Below are 20,518 nucleotides of genomic sequence, written 5' to 3' on the forward strand. Positions count from 1 at the left end.
TTATACTAAAATAATGATGATCTCTCAACCCATCCTGTGTCTCTCTTGAACAATAGGAAGAGGAAAGTGTATTGGAATTATTTGTAAAAAAATAATAAAAGTGGGAAACAAGCAAAACCAACAAATGCTGATAGATTTGATTAATGATTTTGTATATTAATGTTCTAATATAATTAGTAATGCATCAGTGCCTCTAGGCACTGTGCACAACAGGCAAAAGCAACACGAATTATCTGAAATATATTAGCTTTAAATTGTATGAGAACCAATTTCGTTGTATTTCTTTTGTACAATGACAATAAAGATTATACTACTAAAGCACCTATTTGTTAGCATAGATTTCAGTAGATAGTGGTTAAAACAATATTGTAGTACAAAGACAAAAAACAGAAGAAATTCCTGGTTTAACAAATACTAAAGAATAAGGACAGGATCAGTTCCCCTGAAGAGGATCAGAAACCAGGCAGGCAGTACTAATAACAGAACATAATAGAATCTACTATTTTACCCAATTGGAAAATTTTCTAAAAGGTATTTATGATTGGGGAAAAAAAGGGGGGAAAGCTTAAGATAGAACAAAGAAGGGAGTGTTGAGAGTTAATATAAAAATGCACTGGAGATTAAACATATTCTTTTCTATTCCTGAATGTTATTTTTTAACAGTATGTGGCAGGTTTTTTAGGTCCTTGCATCCCTTTTACAAATAAATAATGACAGGCTGATAGTAAGTAACAAATTTACTTGATTCAGTCATGGGCGTAAGGTGAATGAGATTTGATTTTAAAATATTTTACTTTGAATGTCTACAGTTTTATTTGATACCTTTGTTAGTAATCAGTGGCTTTAAAATTGTCTGCAATTACACTTAAAAACTTCATAGAAGCATGCTATCCTTGAATAAATATGTGATGCCTTTTCTTCCACCTTTACCCATACACCCCCCCCCCCATACAATGCTTTTTTTTTCATTTGTTTGTTTCATACATCAGTATGGCCTGAAATTTGCTGCCCTTAGAGCAGTTTATGTCTTGTGCTTGTGTCGAGCCCCATGCCGAGGCTCAACATTCTTGGGGGGACTCGACAGCTTGTGTATGAGAGAGAAAGAAAGTTGATAGTGGTCTATTAAAGGAAAGACTGCTTGGATTCTGGGATTTCCTGGAAAACTTGAATGTAACCCATCAAGGGAGCTGTGGACAGACCCTATCTACTCTCCTAGCTTTGAATGTAAGTGTGGTTCTCCCAGCAGATCACCAGGCTCCTCAGTTCTCTGGCTAACCAGAAGACCCAGCATGGTCATGAAATGAAGAGGAAGGAACAAGAACTGCTTCGACTGAAGGACAAGATGAGCCAGATTTTAACTAACAAGACAGACAAGAGAGGAAGTAAGTGAGCAGTTACAAGTGGGGGGTAAAAAATGGCAGGCTCTTTTATTATTTGCTGTTACATTTTTACCAGAACCATCTGGAAACCCTGATATGTCTCCTGGATCATGGGACACTGATCTTATTTCGCTCATATTTTAAGATGAGCTTGTGGAGATGTTCACCTCTGATTTTGGATGTCAAATCTGGGGAAGAAGGGTGGGGTAGGTGAGTGGATTCACTACTTAGGCATATGGCTTACTATTTCCTAGCAATTGAAATTCTCAATGCCCTTCCTCGGATGGATGGCAAGCGGGCCACTTGGAAAACTGGGAGATCTCTGGGCAGGTAAGTTGCTGGCATTTATCTCCACCTCTTGTTCAGAAAGATGTTGCTGGTCAAAATCTTTGGAAGAATTTTGCCTACCAAGAAGAGGACAGAACCTGAGATTTAGGTGGCATGGATATCTCTGATACAACAAAGTAAAAAAATCATTATGGGAGATGTGCCATATTGAGATTATGGAATAGGTACAAAACTAGATTATGCCCCAAAAAGCCTTTGTGGCTCTCAGCATGAGAAGCATTTTATAGAAGAGAAATAACCGCTGAAATTTATAAAGAAATGGACAGCACTGTACGTATTTGAGATTTTGCTAACTTTCATCCATCATGCATTTTCAACTATACTTTTATAACATTCAAATCTAGGAATGGTGATTCCAAAGGACCATTCTAGGAGTGGCATGAAATTACTACGTATGCACAACCCTGGCTATACCTAGGGTGGTGAATTACTAATGATAAAGTAGATGATAATACTCCAACAGGCTGTTATGCAATCAGTTTTGGAAAAGGCTGAATGGAATCAGACCTGGTTAGTACTTGGATAGGAAATTTTAAAAAACAACAACCCACAGCTCTAGCTTAAGCTGGCAAGTTGGGAAAATCCCAGAAGAAGGAGACAGCAAATGGCTCCCATATAGTTGCCAAGAAAATAACATGTATGTATCCACTGCCAGAAGAGATGCAGTGGCTCAGTGGCTAAGACACTGAACTTGTTGATTAGAAAGGTCGGCAGTTCAGCGGTTCGAATCCCCAGTGCTGTGTAATGGAGTGAGTTCCCGTTACTTGTCCCAGCTTCTGCCAACCTAGCAGTTCGAAAGCATATAAAAAATGCAAGTAGAAAAATAGGGACCACCTTTGGTGGGAAGATAACAATGTTCCATGCGCCTTCAGCATTTAGCCACATGACCATGGAGATGTCTTCAGACAGCGCTGGCTCTTTGGCTTTGAAACGGAGATGAGCACCATCTCCTAGAGTCGGGAACGACTAGTACTTATGTGCAAGGGGAACCTTTACCTTTATCAATTGCCAGGAACGGAGCTCACATTTTATTTAGGAGATGATCAAGTACTGAGCTGAACCATGTGACAAAAACCACAATGGAATGCTTTAGGAACTAAATTAGTGATTAAAGAACATTTCGCTTTATGCTGGTAATATTCCAGCTGTATATTGTTTTCTACTGTTGTAGAAAGGAAGAAGAGCTCTACCGCATCCAGTTGGCCAAGCAGGAAAAACGGGAAGAGGGCCTGGCTTTTGAGAACGCCAAACTGAAACAGTTGCTGAATGAAGTGACCCAAGACTTGGAAGAGATGCTGGGCGTGGATGGGGGCAGTGCCAGAGTAAGGGTGTCATGGGGATACTTCTAGCAGTTGGTAGCTATACTGGTAGTCCTCAATGTATGATCACAATAGGGATCAGAATATTTATTGTTAAGCAAGACATTTCGTGATCATGACTTACAGCCTTCCCTGCCAGCTTACCTATTGGTTTTTCTTGTTGCAAATTGGCTGAGAAGATTGTAAATGGCAAACATGTGACTGCAGGATGCTGTGACTGTCTTACATGTGCAAGAATTGTCAAACCCCTGAATCATGATCATGTGACCCTGGGCAGGTACAAGTTGTACTGTACATCATTTTCCAGCACCATTACAATTTAAAGCAGTCATTAATGAATAGTTGTTAAGGAAGGAGTATCCATTGCTTTACTTTCTGATTAACCTCCTTTAATCTTTTTGGTGTTTTTGGTCTGAAGGGCACAGAACAAAGTTGTCCATACAAGTCCTTCCAGGAAGTGTGGGATAGGGTCAGAAATACCATAAAAGCTTTTCATAACCAAGGTACAGTAACTCCCACATTTGATTCTTCAAAGAGAATTTCAGTACTGTTACCATAAGACTCTAAATGATGCTAATTCTAAAGGCAATTGCACATTTATGGAGGTGATATGGGATAAGAACGTGTACTTTTTGCAATTTGTTTGTTTTCCACTTTGTATTATTTATTTATTTATTTATTTAAATGTATTTATTTATTTAAATGTATTAAATCCAGTAGGCTCTGGTTGATGCACAAAACTAAAAAAAAAACACAGAAAACAGTTAAAAATATTAAATCAACAGGCAACCTGGTGATCAGACCAAGTCTGATGGAGGAGTCAAGCATATCATTAGTTTGGAGTACCTTCATATGCACATCTAAGTCCAGCCTTCCTTGAATTCTGTTGACTTTTGTCTACCACCAATTTGCCTTCCCACTAGTAGTTCAGATTCTTGTTTAGAGGTAGCATGGAATGAACTTGTACCAAGGGGTGGGCTCCGGCAGTTCACTCATGGGTGTGCTTGATGCGTGCTGTGCATGCATGGCAGTACAATAAAAATTGTTCTGCGCATGTGCAAAAGCCGAAAACAAGATGGCGCCATCAAAGGCGCCGCCAGGAGAACCAGTTCAGGGGCGTGGCAGGCCTCGGTCGCTGCCAGTTATACCAGCAAACCAGGCCACCAAACCACTACCGGTTTGGCCGAACCAGTCCGAACCGGTAGGAACACACCACTGATGTGTCCTCATTTTGGACCCAACCCTCACTCCTGATTTCTTGTGCTTAAACTTGGATTAAAGTGATCTAATAACAACATTGCAAAATAACAATAAACTGCCCTAAAATAAATAAGAACAATAAGCTCCATGTGTATATAACATATAACATAGCCAAGTAGAGAAGGAGCAAAGAAGATCCTCTTATGCTTATTTGGGAACATCCAGGGGTGGCATTTGGTTCCTAGACAGATCTTGTTCCTTCCCTCTATTTCCAGTGTATGCTTGGTATTTAGTTAATCAAAACTGTAACATACATACAAATACAGAGGATACCAAAGGTTTATAGCAGCACAATAAATATATGGAAAGGAAGAATGGCCAAAGGGGAGAATCCCCAAAATCTGAGCTATCCAATATGTTCCATTATAGAGGTAAACTATGTGTGGGATGGCAACAGACAGTAGCTGGAATCTTGAAAAGTACTGCTTCATACTGTCATATTTTGTGGTATTCCATAAATAATTTAACAGATATATATATATATATATATATATATATATATATATATATATATATATATATATATATATATATATATATATATATAAATGCTGGTTTTGTTGTATTCGGGTCTTTTCCCGTGTAAGGTTGAGATACACGGGAAAAGACCCGAATATATATATATATATATATATATATATATATATATATATATATATATATATATATATATATATATATATATATATATATATATATATATATATATATATATATATATATATATATATATATATATATATATATATATATGCTAAGAGCAACTGTAAAGTATTGTATGGTTTTCTGGAATTGGCACTAAAGTGGGGTGTGAGAAATCTCTCCTTGTCTTGTACTCCACTCACAAAGGAACTGTGAAGGGAAGGTTTTGCCAGGTTGACATGGCATATGACTTACTGTTTTTCTTTTAGTGAGCCTTGTTTCTAATTGGATCTAATCCAAAAGCAACTTAAACTCAAGTTTATGAGTGAACAAGCCTCTCATTTAGGCATATTTACTGCAAACAAATAGCTGCTTATAATCCAAACATGGCCCGGGGTTCTTGCTAGGTTCCAATGTGACTTAACAATTGTTATGACAACACGGGGTGGAAGACAACCAGTGGAAAAACAAGCCATCAGATTGTTGTAAAGGGTTTAATATCACATAAAAAGGTTGGTTGTCTGCAAGGTTGGCTTTTTAAAAAAGAATGTATAAGATAAATGCACGTTTCTGAGTCTATTTACAGTTTTATAATTTGACCTAGTTTACAAGACTATAAGGTAGAACTCTTGATTGTTTTGCAATACGAAGAAAGATTAGAGATAAACATTAAAGGGCATAGAGCCAGCTTCCCAACTCTTAACTAAGTTATAAAGGTAAAGGTAAAGATTTCCCCTGTCCAGTTGTGTCAGTCTCTATGGGGCAGTGCGCATCTCTGCTTCCTAGCTGAGGGAAAGCAGCATTGTGTGAAAATGCTTCCATGGTCATGTAGCTGGCATGACTATACACTGAGGCTGACAGAACACCATTCCCACCAAAGTGGTACCTAGTTATATCCTACCATTTGCATGCTTTTGAACTGCTAGGTGGGCAAGAGCTGAGGCAAGGACGGGAGCTCACTCCATCACCCAGTGCTTGGGTTTCAAAATGTCAGCCTAGCGTCCTAACCGCTAGGCCACCACACCCCTTTAACCAAGCAATACTAGTTTCAAAAAACACTTAAATATGGTTCCAGTATTTACGTTTCTGTGTGTCTGAATATGGGCTATAAAAGATGCATATCTTAAACTGCCCATCATTTTTTCTAGTCCAGGTTCCTGAAGGTAAAATGTACATCAAGCCAGTCTCCGTTTTTATCTTTTTCCCCAGCTCTTGGTTGCCAAATGTCTGAGGGAGATGGTCCAAACCCTGTGGTCATTGTGACAGATCATGACAAGGAAATAATGAAATTAAAGAAAGTGATTGAAGAGAGCCGAGGGCTGATTGCATTGCAACAGCAGTGTTTCCAGGTAAAGGGCTGCTTCCAGGTGCTTTGCTCTCTCCTTTTGTGCAGTTGAGATATCAAAGGCTGGTAGCTGTAAGGAGAACTACTTGTATTTGTCATTTACCCCCTAATTCAGAGAAAGGAGAAAGCATACCAAAAAATGACCTGATGGGTTAATGCTGATGTTTTGAATTTAGATAAGAGTGGGTCAACCTATTCTCCAAAGCACCTGAGGACAGGACAAGAAGTAACAGATGGAAAATTATCAAGGAGAGATCCAGTCTAGAATTAAAAGAAATTTCCTGACAATGAGAACAATTAATCAGTGGAATGGCTTGCTTCCAGAAGTTGTGGGTGCTCCATCGCTAGAGACTTTTAAGAAGAGACCAGGCAACAATTTGGCCAGAATGGTATAGGGTTTCCTGCTTGGACAGAGGGTTGAACTAGAAGACTCCAAGGTCCTTTCAAACCCTATTATTCTGTGTTCTATGTTCTACTCTGTATTAGTTTGATATATCCTAATTACATATTCAGTTACTGAATTAACAAACACAGAATATATATTTGCATATAAACAGCCTTTTTGAATGAGTTCCAAGAATGTATTTATTTTTAAAAAAATCGATTTAGCAGCCCAGTAAGTAAAATGCTGCTATAAAACCTACTTAAACACTGAAAATGTCTTTCATTCTCATAGTTATGGCATTTCAAAGAAAGTCTCATTCTCTTTCCTTTTGTTAGCCTTCTAGTTCCCTCTATTGGTTCATGCAACAAAAGACATTCTGTTCATCTCGTTGATAGTTTTATTGTTCTTCCCAAGAATGCTGGGAGCTGTAGTTCTGTGAGAGACCCACTTCACTCTTCATGGCAGAATTCTAATCATCTTGTCAAAGTATATGTCCGGATTTGCTGAGGAAAGTTGTAACAGTTAAGCTGTTGTAAAGCAATAGCTTAACTGTAGGTGTGCAACGAAGACTTGGCCTGTCTGTAATGAACAATTCATATTTTTGAACTCTATGGATCTGTCTGCAAATTTAATTCAAAAAAAAATATTTCCAGGAGCAACTGATGTCTGCTGCCAATTCAGAGTTGCCTGCCAACCTGAAGGGCTCTTACTTCTTAGAGGAACAGCAGCGGCTACAGGAGGAGCAAGACCTGTTTGAGGAGCAGAAAAAGACGTTTGAAGTGGAACGGAAGAATTTTACTGAAGCAGCCATTCGACTAGGATGGGAGGTAGAGAGCTGTCATCATCCCCCCACCACCCCTGCTTCCTCAAGGCCGAGTTGATAATTTTATATTATAGCCAACAGCAGCAATTCCTCCTTAAAACCTACAGTAGATTTTCAACTGGACTTTGTGTTTAGGAGTTTTGTCTTATGGTAGCCCATAAGAAAAAAAACATCATCTTTGTTAAAATCAACCAATATTCATGGGCAGGGGAGAAGCAGCTAAGTAACTTGGAGTAAATGAGAGAGAGAGAGAACATTTAGAGCAGCGATGGCGAACCTTTTTTGGCTCGCGTGCCATAAGTGGGGGGAGCACAGGGGGGGTCGTGTGAAGGCGTGCCACACCCATAGTGCAATGCGCGACCCCCCCAGTGCACTACAGCGCTGCCCCCCATTTTTACATACTTTTTTCGCCCTCCCCAGGCTCAAGGCTTTATAGGAGCCTGGGGAGGGCAAAAACAGCCTCCCCCCGCTTCCCTGATGTCTTCGGAGCGCTCAAAACAACCCTCCAAGCAAACCAGAAGTGACTTCCGGTTTGCTCGGAGGATTGTTTTAAATGTTCCGAAGGCTTCAGGGACCATTCGGAGGCTTCCCTGACGCCTTCGGAGCGCTCAAAACGACCCTCCGAGCAAACCGGAAGTCACTTCTGGTTTGCTCGGAGGGTCGTTTTAAGCGTTCTCACACCTCGCGTGCCCTGACAAATGGCTCTGCGTGCCACCTGTGGCACGCGTGCCATAGGTTCGCCATCACTGATTTAGAGTCTTTTCCTACATGGCAGCCTTTTAGTGACAATGCTCCCTGGTTATTCTCAAATGCTGAATGTTTGTAGGTCCCAAAAGAAACTTCTCAAGGTCATCCTCGATTTACAACAGTTCATTTCAGAGGTGGGTTCCTACCGGTTCGGCCGAGTAGGTAGTAACTCGGTCTGCCATGCCCCTGAACCGGTTGCATTGGCGGCGGTATCTTGGTTTTTGGTTCCGCGCATGCGCAGAACAATCTTTATTGCAGAAATGTATTTTTCCCCTTTTATAACATTGTGCGCATGCGCAGACCTATTCAGCTGCAAATGTGCTTGTGAAGCGAGCACATACAAAAAAAATTTGCACGCCAAACCGGCAGTAATGCCGGCAGCAACCCACCCCATGGTTCATTTAGTGACTGTTCAAAGTTACAATGGCACTGAAAAAAATTGATTTATGACCGTATTTTACACTTATGACAGTTGTAGCATCAAGAAAATTCAACAATTTGAAACAATGCTTGCTTGGGATAAAGTCAGAGTTAGGTTTAGTTTAGGCCGGGTTTTGATTAGAACAATGGGAAAACTGTGAGGGCAGTAGAGATTAAGAGAAAGGACCAAGGGAAAATGAGAAGAGGCTTTTCTTCTTAAAGCTACACTAGAATAAAATCTAGTTTTAGCTGACTTTAACTTTTATTATTCTGTACAGCTGAATTTAGGTTTAATTCGCTTTTAAGGGTATTTAAGGGCATTTATCTTTTGTATCTGGTTTTTAATGAGATGCCTGTACACCGCCCCGAGTCCCTTCGGGGAGAGAGGGCGGTCTATAAATCTTGAAAATAAATAAATAAATAAATAAAATACAATGTAGTAAACGATACAGTAATAAGTGAGTGTCTGGATGTCACTCAGTATGTCATTCTAGGTATCACTCCGTGTGCCTTCTTACTGATTTGAACAGATTATGGCTGCTTCACGTTATTCTTCGGCATGCATCCAGAACATATATTTGGAGCACCTTTTAAAGCTACTGCACTAGCCTAGGAAAAGACAGATGTGATTTAAATTATTCTGGGCAAATGCTATCTGAATACTACAAAGCAACCTTTGAGGCCTGAATCCCAACTCTGCACGATCCTAATAAATATATTCCCTGTTTGTTTCTTGATAGAAGAAACAGTTCAAAGAACAGAAGGCTCAGTTCATGAAGGAACAATTTTTGAAGTCATTGCCAATACTAGACAGGAGAAATACTAAGTGGCGACTTTCTACACCACTTCCTCTTCAAGAAGAGCAAGGTAACTATATTGTCCTTCACAGGGTTGTTGTGGGAAAAATGGGAGGAGGGAATGCTAGTTCACCACTTTGAGTTCCTAAAGGGAAGGCAGAAGCTAAATTGAACAAATAAATAATATCTTAAAATAGTTGCCTGTTTTATGTGCCGCCTACAGCACTTAGACTTATATACACAGTGCTTTACAGCCCTCTCTAAGAGGTTTACAGAGTCAACATATTGCCTCCCAACAATCTGGGTCCTCATTTTACCCACTCGGAAGGACGGAAGGCTGAGTCAACCTTGAGACGGTGAGATTCGAACTGCCAAATTGCAGGCAGCTGGCAGGCAGCAGAAGTAGCCTGCAGTACTGTACTCTAACCACTGTGTCACCAAGGCTCTACAGTCTTTTCTAAAACAAATATTTATTTATCAAATTTAGGTACTGTCCATCTCATTCTCAGAGTGACTCTTGGAATTGTACATCTAAAATATAAAAGCATGTAAATGATATAAAAAGACAAGATATTAATAAAAGGGAGAAATGGGTAAGAGCCAATTAAGTCTGATAGTTAAAGTCCTGACCTATAAACCAGGAGACTGTGAATTCTAGTCCTGCCTTATACATGAAAGTCAGCTGGGTGACCTTGGGCCACTCACTCTCTCTCAGCCCAACTCACTTTACTGGGTTGCTGTGAGGAAAACAGGAGAAAGGAGCATTATGTATGTTTACCACCTTTAATTATTTATTAAAGATGATAAAGCTGGGATAAGAGTCAAATAAATAAATGGAGCGAGGTAAAAAGAAGGATAAGATACATTTTTAAAGGTTGGGTAGGGGTTCCAAGGCACTAACCACTCCTAGATTGTGTGTCATTCTGTAATCCTCATGCAAGTTGGCAGAGCCAGGTCTTTAAACTGGTTCAAAAGGCCAGGAGTGTTAGGGTCTGCTTCACCTCTCGGGGGGTGGGGTGGGGAAAAGGTTTTTTCAGAACGTAGAGGCAACAGCAGAAAAAGTTCTCTTCCTGGACCCCACAATCCAAATTCCTTTAACTGGCAGGATCCATAACATACTTTCCCTGCATGACTAAGTCGGACAGCTGATGGGGGTATTGGGAAATGTGGTTGGGGCATCCGGCAGGCCATTGTGATGGGAGTGATGGGATATTTAAAATAGTGATATATTTAAGCCTTTCGCAGCTTCTGGGTGCTGGCTGAGGATGATGGATATTGTAGCCTAATACATTTGGAAAACATCAGGTTGGTTCTTAAAAGAACTATGTTTGGTTCTTCCATTTTGTCAAGTAATGCTGTAGAGCAGGGGTCCCAGGGCACAGCTTGTTTGGGCGCTCTCTCGTGTGCAGCTCCTCTTGAGTGAGCAGCAGGTGCTTGCATGCACGTGCAAAGTTCCATTTGTGCGAGTGGCGGGTGCATCTTAATATTTGCGTAAAATGGAACTGCATGCATTTGTGTGCAGGCCTCCCACTCACACAGAACCATCTCCTTTTCCTCCCCCCCCCCCGGGGCGGGGGCTGTCAAGATGGAAAGGTTGGGGACTGCTGCTGTAGAGCTTTGCTGAAAGAAACTCACATTTCTTGGACTATTCAAAATCTATGAATTCCAAAACATGAAGCCTGGATTAGTAGCCTGAGATCTATACAGGTTGCATTTACCTTTCCCCTGTTCCTTCATCTGGTCATTCATATATATATATGTATGTATGTATGTATGTATGTATGTATGTATGTATGTATGTATATATATACATACATACATATACATACACATACACATATACATATACATATATAGGCATTGATGCTACGAATGAAACTTTGCCGTCCCTCCAAGTCCTGTATAACTTGTAAATAGGGACAAGGGCATCTTTGCTCTATGTGGAGTTTACTTACTATCTATGAAAGGAGGCATTTCATTTGAGTAAAGCGTCTGTTGCAGAAGAGCAAACCTTTTGTACTGCCCCTGTCCTCTGCAAATCCAGTATAAAGAAAAACAAAACTCTTCCATCTCAATATTAATTGACATTTCTGGAGAATTTTGGGAGAAAGCATTTGATGGAGTCTTTCCCAGCCTTCTATCAAAATGTGCTAGACGACAGTTCCTTAAGCTTAGTATGGCATGGCTATTGGAAGGTGTATAACAACAGATTTGGAAAACAGCACTTTGGGGAATGTTGATGTGTGACAAGTGGTAACAATGAGATTATACTGATGAATCTCCAGGATTCCAACAATTTGGAGCTGCAAATGATTAATGTCTCTCTATCCATCTCCACAAATTGTTTCCACACTCCGATTCTGGAATTTCCACAAGCATTTCCCTCTTGATAATACTAGTTTTAGGGCAATTTTTCTTTTCTTTGGAGGAATAAAAAATATCTGTTCTTCCTTATTTGATACTGTGCATAGTATCTGCCTTATTCCCTCTTCTTTCTCCTTATTCTTGTCTTGCCTTCTTTTCTACTCCAGAAGCTGGTCACTTTTTCTGAAGCTGTTGTAGTGCCTTCTCCATTCTAATTTCATCTCAGGTCTTCCAGGGGATAAGATGCTTTATTTTGTAATGTCCCAAGTTTTTCAGTTAACATACTCATTTGTTTCAACAGAAAGGGACAATGATCAAGGGCTAGGATTGTTACATATGGAAATACATCAGAAATCTACATAGGTTTTCATGCTCACTGCGGATTGGCTAGAATCTACATAAGTTGTCATGCTTGCCGCGGATTGGCTGTCCCAACCGCAGGGAATTTAAACTGCTGTCATTGGCTGGCTGGTCTGCCTGGAGCTCCTTAAAGGGCTCTGGCAGCCCAGCTGGCAGAGCGCAGTCACATTTTGCTGGAAATAAAAAGTGCTGAAATCACTAGCGACTCTTGCCTGCTGTATTCGCGCCGATCTAACATTGGCAACGAAGGATAAAGGGACCTGAGAACCTTCTCGTGAACCACGCAGCTATCTTGCAACAAGGACCCCCGACCACCTGTATGAATGGCACTGCAAGTATCGGCTGCTCCAGTGATCTTCGACCCGCAGACTGAAGACTGGTACAAATACATGGGCCATTTTAGAATGTTCCTGGAGGCCAGCGATTACCAGGACAGGCTGGACAACAGGAAGCGAGTGTTATTCCTGACCTACTGCGGCACCAAGATCTACAAAATTGCACAGACGCTGATCGTCCCAGCAGATGTGGAGACTGTCGCCTGGGCCACCCTGCAACATGCCCACTATGCACCATCCACCGCCCCCATGGTCAGCCAGAATAAGTTTTACCACCGGAGCCAATGAGAGGGAGAAACGGTCAATGATTTTGTGGCCAGCCTCCGGGAGATCGCTACCAGGTGCGAGTTCACAAATCCCGAAGAAATGATGAAAGACTGGATCATCCTGGGGATGAGAGACCTCTCTTTACAAAAGAAACTGTTAATAACTCGAGGGGTCTCATTCAAGGACGTTGTCGAGGAGGCCAGGGTTGCGGAATCATCAGACAACTTGGCGGCAAATGTGAGGAAGTCCAGCAGGGTGCACCACACATACCGAGAGCCCAACTGGTCAACCGAAGTCCCTGAGTACGATGACGACTGGAATGACACAGACGACACCATCCACCGCCTGTACCCAGAAAGGCGGCAGAACCCCAGGGAGAGGTAGGAGAGCAGGCTTCCACACAAGGGCGGCTTGCCGTTTCCAGGATGCCAGAAAAAGGGCCACATTGACGAAGCCTGCAAAGTGCCCCAAACCATTTCTTTTCAGTCAAAGCCTATAGCCCCGTCAGGAAGACCAGGGAAACCAAGAGCCAGCCAACAACGAGCAGATGAAGAGAGAACCAATACCAAGCTCCCAGAGAAATCCATCACACAACAGTGGGACACACAGATGCATATGGGCAGGAGAAATACCACGCAGTCATGACCATTGAAGGGGAACCATGCAAAATGGAGCTGGACACAGGGTCGTATTTCACAATAGTATCCTGGCAAACAATCAAGAAGTTGAACCCAGCCGCAAACAGGAAGTTCCTGAAGTCGTCAAATGTCCACCTGAATGACTATCAAGGGAACCAGATAGAGGTACTAGGTAGAATGGAGGTCAAAGTAACGTTCCACGAGTTCCAGAGCTGGCTGCCGCTCATGGTCATTGGCAGCCACTGGCCGTCACTGCTGGGAGTAGAATGGTTTAAACCCCTGGGCCTGGACATCACCAGACTGCACCGCATAACCACCCACAAACTCGACCAGCTGGTGGCGGAGTTCGTGAACATCTTCGACGGGGGCCTAGGTAAATATACGGGGAAACCCATTTCATTTAACCTAGACCTCCATGTAACCCCCATCAGGCTCAAACCCCGGAGGGCTCAAACCATTTGTTTTGCGGTCCAAGGTCGAGGAACAATTAGACAAGCTCATTGCCCAGGGAATCCTTGTGCCAACAGATCACATGGTGTGGGAGATCCCCATAGTCACCCCCGTGAAGCCAGATGGGTCTGTCCGCCTCTGCACGGATTACAAGTGTACACTGAACAAGGCCCTCCAGCAGAATGTGTACCCAGTGCCAGCGGTGCAACATCTGTTGCATTCCCTAGGAAGCAGGAAGATATTTGCCAAGCTGGACTTTGCCCAGGCCTATCAGCAGCTGCTGGTAGACAAAGCCACCGCTGAAGTACAAACCATAGTGACTCACAGGGGGGCATTCAAATGTACCAGGTTGCAGTTTGGGGTCAGTGTAGCCCCAGGACTTTTCCAGTGCCTAATGGAGCGGCTACTGCACGGGATCCCAGTGGTGGTGTCATACTTCGATGATGTTTTTATATCAAGAGAGTCAATAGGCCAGTTGATGGAACGCGTGCGCGAGACCTTGGGGAGGTTCCAGGAAAAAGGACTCAAAGTAAAACCTAATAAATGCAAAATCGGCGTAAGGCAGGTAGAGTTCCTGGGCTACCTAATAGATGGGTCGGGCATCCACCCGACCGACAGCAAGGTGAAAGCCATTAAGAACGCCCCCACCCCAAAGAATAAGGCAGAACTGCAAGCCTTCTTGGGACTGTTAAATTTCTATAGCATTTTTTTTACAAGAGAAGGCCACCGTTGCTAAGCAGCTCCACAACTTCCTGGGGAAGATGACGCTGTGGACTTGAGGATGGAGGGAAGACCAAGCGTTCGCAGCAGTTAAAGACCTCTTCTCGTCCGACAGCATCCTGATTCAATACAACCACACATTGCCGGTCCGGATCACCTGTGTCGCTTCCCCCTTCGGACTTGAGGTGGTCCTCAGCCACCGCCTACCAGACGGAACGGAAACACTGATATCATATTATTCAAAGACCCTGTCACCGGCTGAGCGCAACTACAGCCAAATTGATAAAGAAGCCTTGGCCATGGTGGCAGGAATTAAGCGGTTCCACGAGTACGTATATGGAAGACATTTCGAGCTGGTAACCGACCATAAGCCCCTATTAGGACTCCTCGCTGGCAACCAACAGACCCCGCCATAAATGTCCCCAGAAATGATCAGATGGGCCATTTTCCTCACTGCGTACTGATCCACCGACCCAGCAAAGACATCAGCCACTCTCAGCCGCTACCCGCTGCCAGAACTAGTGGAAGACCCTGCACCCACCGCCCAAGTACTGCTGATTGACGTCGACCCAGCCAGCCCTGCAACCGCCAGAGACATCGCCGAACACATCCAAAAGGACAAAATATTACGGAAAGTTCTGAACTGGGTGTTGAGGGGGTGGCCACAGGAAAGACTGGGAGAGGAGTTCCAGAGTTACCACAGCAAGCAAACTGAACTGTCAACCATAAAAGGCTGTGTGCTATGGGGAGAAAGGGTCATCGTTCCCCAAAAGGTTCGGAGGCGAGCCATGGACGTGTTACATGTGGGGCACCCCGGGATCGTGAGAATGAAGGCATTAGTCCGGAGCTACATCTGGTGGCCCCAGATGGACAAGGACATTCCCAAGTCTGTGGCCACATGCAAACCCTGCCAGGAGATGCGACCAGCGCCACCACGGGCACCCACTCATGAATGGAAAGCGGCCAAGGGATCCTGTTCCCGCATACACATTGACTTTGCAGGGTCAGTAGAAGGACAAATGTTCCTGATGCCGTGGATGCATACTCCAAATGGCTGGAAGTAATTATCATGCAGACAACCATGCCAGAAGCCACTATCTGAGCCCTCCGATGACTTCGCCACCAACGGTGTACCAAACGTCCTGGTTTCCGATAACGGCCCACAACTGACAGCCAAGACTATGGAGGCATTCCTCGCGGAGCAAGGGATCCAGCAAGTACTCATCTTTCCTTTCCACCCGGCAAGCAATGGGCAGGCCGAGCGGATGATGAGACTAACCAAGGAAACCTTCACCCGAATGGGCCTGGGGAATTGGCAGGAAAAAGTTGACCAGTTCCTCCTCGCTCAACACACCACCACGCACGCGACCAACAAGAGCCCAGCGGAGTTGCTGATGGGAAGAAGGCTGAGATTGTGACTTGACCGATACCACCCAGACTACCTTCCTGAGACCCATCTGGACTCTGCACGGCCCATGCGGGCATTCAACATACAGGATCAGGTATTCGCACACAACTATGCGGGGTATCGGACCTGGCTGGCAGGCCGAGTCGTGGCTGTCACCGGCTCCAAGACATACCACCCTGAACTGCAGGATGGGGAAATCTGGAGGAGGCATATCGACCAACTCAGACACTGCCTGGGGGACACCGAGCTGACTGGACTGCAACCGGAGGGCCAGAGCAACCCTTGCAGAACCTGAGGTCTCCGTCCTGAGGAACATGCTCAACTGCCGGCCGGGAAGCAGATGAGCAGGAACCAGGCCTACCCAGTGGCCCAACAGGAGAACTACACACCAACCCGAGCTGCAACCACTTATCTGGGATCAAGGGCATCCAGCGGGAAGCGACGGTCTCAGAAGCCGAAGGAACCAGGCCGGAACTCGACTCGCGGGCAGAGGAGCTCCAGAAGGTTCCATCCCAGGCAGCCGGAGGAACAGCAGACTCGACCGCTGCAGCCGAGATCCTGGAGACAACTGAACTGCACAGGTCCAGTAGGAAGCCCACGTGCCCCGTCTACCTGGAGGACTACGTCACATACGTAGGTAGGGGATTGGACACTGTTCATTCTAGGAGGGGAGGGGTGTTATGTACGTACGTACGTCAGAAATCTACATCAGTTTTCATTCTCGCTGCGGATTGGCTAGAATCTACATAAATTGTCATGCTCACCGCGGATTGGCTGTCCCAACTGGGGGGAATTTAAACTGCTGTCATTGGCTGGCTGGTCTGCCTGGAGCTCCTTAAAGGGCGAGCTCCAGCAGCCCAGCTGGCATAGCGCAGTCACATTTGGTGGAAATAAAAAGTGCTGAAATCACTAGCGACTCTTGCCTGCTGTATTCGCGCCGATCTAACAAGGATCCATATTCCTTAAAAGAAAAACTAAAAAGATCATTTACTTGTTAATTGATTATAAAAATAATTGAGTGTGGATACAATGTAGATTCATGAAGCTACATTTATTTATGTATTTGTTTGTTTGTAATTTGAATTTATATGGCTGCCCAACTCATTCCCAGTGACTTCGGGTGGCTTGCAAGAATAAAATCCCAATGAAAAAAACAATACAAAAAGCAATAACCACTCTACTTCACTAGTGACAACAATATATGTTTGATGGCCACCCTATTATTCGGGGATTCCTATGGTCATTGGCAGAACCATGTCTTCTCAGCCTTGCAAAGAGTGTCATAATGGGGGCCAATCTTATCTCTGCAGGGATGATGCAGAGGGAGGTATAGGGAGGGAGCCACCATGGAGAAGGCCCTTCCTTTTGGTTTTGGCAGATAGATCTCTTTAGAGAGGGGACCGGTAGCGTTCCCTGCCTCCACACATTGGTGGGCTCGGTAGATCAGATTGGGAAAAGACGGTCCTTCAAATAACCTAATGCAGACAATATACATTTTTTAGTATGTAATGCTAGAACTTGGATGTTCAAAATTATGTATTGGTCATAAGGAGCAATATAATGGAATTTGCTTTATATAGAACATAGCTTACTTTCTGAAATGCACTTCCATAAGGAGTTGTAGCCACAGGTTTAGGTGACTTTTTTTTAATGGACCAATTCTTGGAGATAGGTCTTAAAGGCAGTTTACAGCTAAGGTGGGCAACTCCCAGGCTGACAAATGCCTTCTAATTTGGCATTGATTCTTAGCAGCTTGGATAAAATGTCTTGTCATAGCAAAGGATCACAAATTCAAAAAATGGAAATTTGTGAAATCAAATATTTTGATTTTCAAATATTTTGAATAGGATCTTTTAAGACATGGATAAATTTTACATCAATCTGTGCTTCAGAAATATTTTTGATTGATGTAGTCACTTGATGAGTGTGTATGTATAGGAATGGTGGTAAATACAGTATATTACTGTATAAAAGTATGCTATCTCTCTGAATTGTTTTTGAGTTTCTATAGCTTTTGGAAGTTTCCACTTAATCATTTTTATCAAGAGACATAACTTTCTGTTCATTTATACCATGCCCTCTTTTATGATGTTTCTCCTTTCCTTTTTTCATGCTAACTTACATCTGCAATGTTACTGAATGCAGCTATTGGCCCAAAGAACATCAATTAAGCTTAATGTTCGTTATGGTAGCAGCTTACCACTATTGTAATGCCAACTGTGGGGAGTCAGGGGTGTGTGTGTGTGTGTGTGTGTGTGTGTGTGTGTGTGTTGGGGGATAAAGTTCTGCTTGTAGGTTACCTGGGAAATCTATCTGCTGCTAGTGGCGACCAAATGCTACACAAAATAAATCTTTGATCTTACACAGCAGACTTCAGAATTTCTGCTTTTTTCCTCTTTGACTGCAGACTGTGAAGAGGCACCCAGAGTAAAAAAGTGGGCCAGACCCATCTGTACACCATACTCCAAGTTTCTTAGCACATCATGCCGCACCCCAACAGATCTCTTTAGAAGAAAGCAGCATTCCTGTAAAACTAGCAGCCCTGTAATAGGCAAGGAGCAAATTCTTTCAGACAACTGGTAAATATTTTATATTTCTCCTGGTTTTGTTGAATAACACATTTAAAGTACAGAAAGTCCTCAAGTTATGACCATAATTGAGCCGAAAATTTATGTTGCTAAGCGGGACGCTTTTGTGAGGTTTGGCCCATTTTACGATTTTTCTTGCCACGGTTGTTAAGTGAATCCCTGCAATTGGTAAGTTAATAACACAGTTGTAAAGTGAATCCGGCTTCCCCATTGACTTTGCTTGTCAGACAGTTGCAAAAGGTGATCATGTGACCCCAGGACCTTGCAACCATCATAAATATAAACCAGTTGCCATGCATCTGAACTTTGATCACATGACCATGGGGATGCTGCAGTGGTCATGTGAAAAATGGTCATAAGTCACTTTTTTCAGCATTATAACTTTGAACAGTCACTAAACAAATGGTTGTAAGTCAAGGACTACCTGTAGCTTTAAGATAATGACCTTTTCCTATTTAGGAATACCTTCTAGCTCCTGTGATTATATCCAGATAGTGTATCAAATTATAATATATCTGTACCTGTTCTTGGTTGGTTGTGTCCATGTTTTAAGTTTGCTGTGGCTTTTAAAAAATATATTTGATTTTTAAAAAGTTCTTAATAGCATCTTTAATAAGTATATACAGTAGCTTGGAATTTGTCTATTTTCTCCCTCTTAAGTTCAGTTAATTTGAGGTGTATTCCCACTGCATATGAAAGACACTTTCTGACAATGGGAAGAGAGAATGACAGTAAAATGTTCATATACTGTATTAAGTAAGATTGTTTTAACCATGGTATTTTGAATAAATTAAGGTTGGGTTCAGATTCACATTAAACTGAAACCAAATATTACATTAGAGCACAATACATAATATGTAATAATATAATCTATCACTTAATTGCTCTGACAGAGACTGATTTAGAGTTTTAAAAATATATATTATGGAATAATTAAATTTTGTCCCCTCTCTGGATTTGGGGGTATCCATAAGGAAGAGTAGAAGCACATTTATTTGTCTTTTTACCCTTTTTTAGGCCAAATTCTCCACAACAGCTCAAAAGAAGGGAAACCTACCAACATGCAGCTTGCCAAACAGAAATAGCTGTGAAGGATGATCTTCAGAATGATAGTTTGGATCACTTTCTTAACAGCTTCTTGTAGGGATTTCTTTCACCATGCTCTTATTAAGTAGGTTTCTTTTGGGTGTTCCTATTCTGTTAATAAATATATGTTTTAAGAATGTGTGATTTTGATTCTAATTTAGTTCTGTTTCAATGACTGTTGTATTCTTACAACAATTCTTTTATGTCAGCACCTTGAGGAGAACAGAATTCCAAGAGCCTTTTCTATGATCTGTATAAAAATATTTGCAGTAGTTCAATTATCTCGAGTGATATCACATCTCCATTCCTTTAAAAATTGTGATTTCCATACCGATGAAGTTTTAAAAACAATAAATTTGATTATAAAACTGAGCAAAGTCTTCTAAGTCAATGGCATGTTTCTATTTTCATAATGCAGGGGATGGACGGGACAATGAAGAGCAATTGAGGTCTTGAGGATTTTTGCTTTGAATTTTACATTCATTGAAATGAAGTGGATCTGGGCTTCAAATTGTCTGGATGAGACTCTGCTCAAATTACACATACCTATCCAAATTTTATAAACAAAATATGTAAATGGGCAAAGGAAACTAAGTTAGACAGTTTAAGGCTAAAGTTATTTAGTTTGGGGATGTTATCTTTGACTTTTGAGATATTATCATACTAGATAACTACAGATAGTCCTCGACTTACAACAGTTCACTTAGTGACCATTTGAAGTTATAATGGCACTGAAAAAAGTGACATTTTTCACACTTACCTTTGCACCATCCCCATGGTCACGCGATTTACATTCACATGCTTGACAACTCAAATGTAAATTGACGGTTTCAGTGT

The 20,518-nt window shown here is 42.3% G+C and overlaps 1 protein-coding gene across 3 annotated transcripts in view; it reads left to right on the top strand.

Annotated features, from left to right (window-relative positions):
• LOC309384694 (afadin- and alpha-actinin-binding protein A-like) overlaps positions 1 to 20,058 on the top strand; it is a 33,550-nt gene extending 13,492 nt beyond the window's left edge. For 2 of the 3 annotated variants that reach the window (XM_081938433.1, XM_081938434.1), the window contains exons 6-14: positions 1,244 to 1,382; positions 1,634 to 1,709; positions 2,899 to 3,049; positions 3,465 to 3,549; positions 6,158 to 6,297; positions 7,332 to 7,505; positions 9,409 to 9,535; positions 18,415 to 18,586; positions 19,613 to 20,058. In XM_081938433.1, the coding sequence (XP_081794559.1) occupies positions 1,244 to 1,382; positions 1,634 to 1,709; positions 2,899 to 3,049; positions 3,465 to 3,549; positions 6,158 to 6,297; positions 7,332 to 7,505; positions 9,409 to 9,535; positions 18,415 to 18,586; positions 19,613 to 19,739 (1,191 nt within the window). In that variant the 3' untranslated portion in view covers positions 19,740 to 20,058. The remainder of the gene's footprint in view (positions 1 to 1,243; positions 1,383 to 1,633; positions 1,710 to 2,898; positions 3,050 to 3,464; positions 3,550 to 6,157; positions 6,298 to 7,331; positions 7,506 to 9,408; positions 9,536 to 18,414; positions 18,587 to 19,612) is intronic. The other variant, XM_081938435.1, reaches the window with a different exon arrangement.
• The last annotated feature ends 460 nt before the right edge of the window (positions 20,059 to 20,518 follow it).

Source organism: Natrix helvetica, assembly GCF_964273705.1.
Source record: "Natrix helvetica genome assembly, chromosome: 1".
NCBI lineage: Eukaryota > Metazoa > Chordata > Lepidosauria > Squamata > Natricidae > Natrix > Natrix helvetica.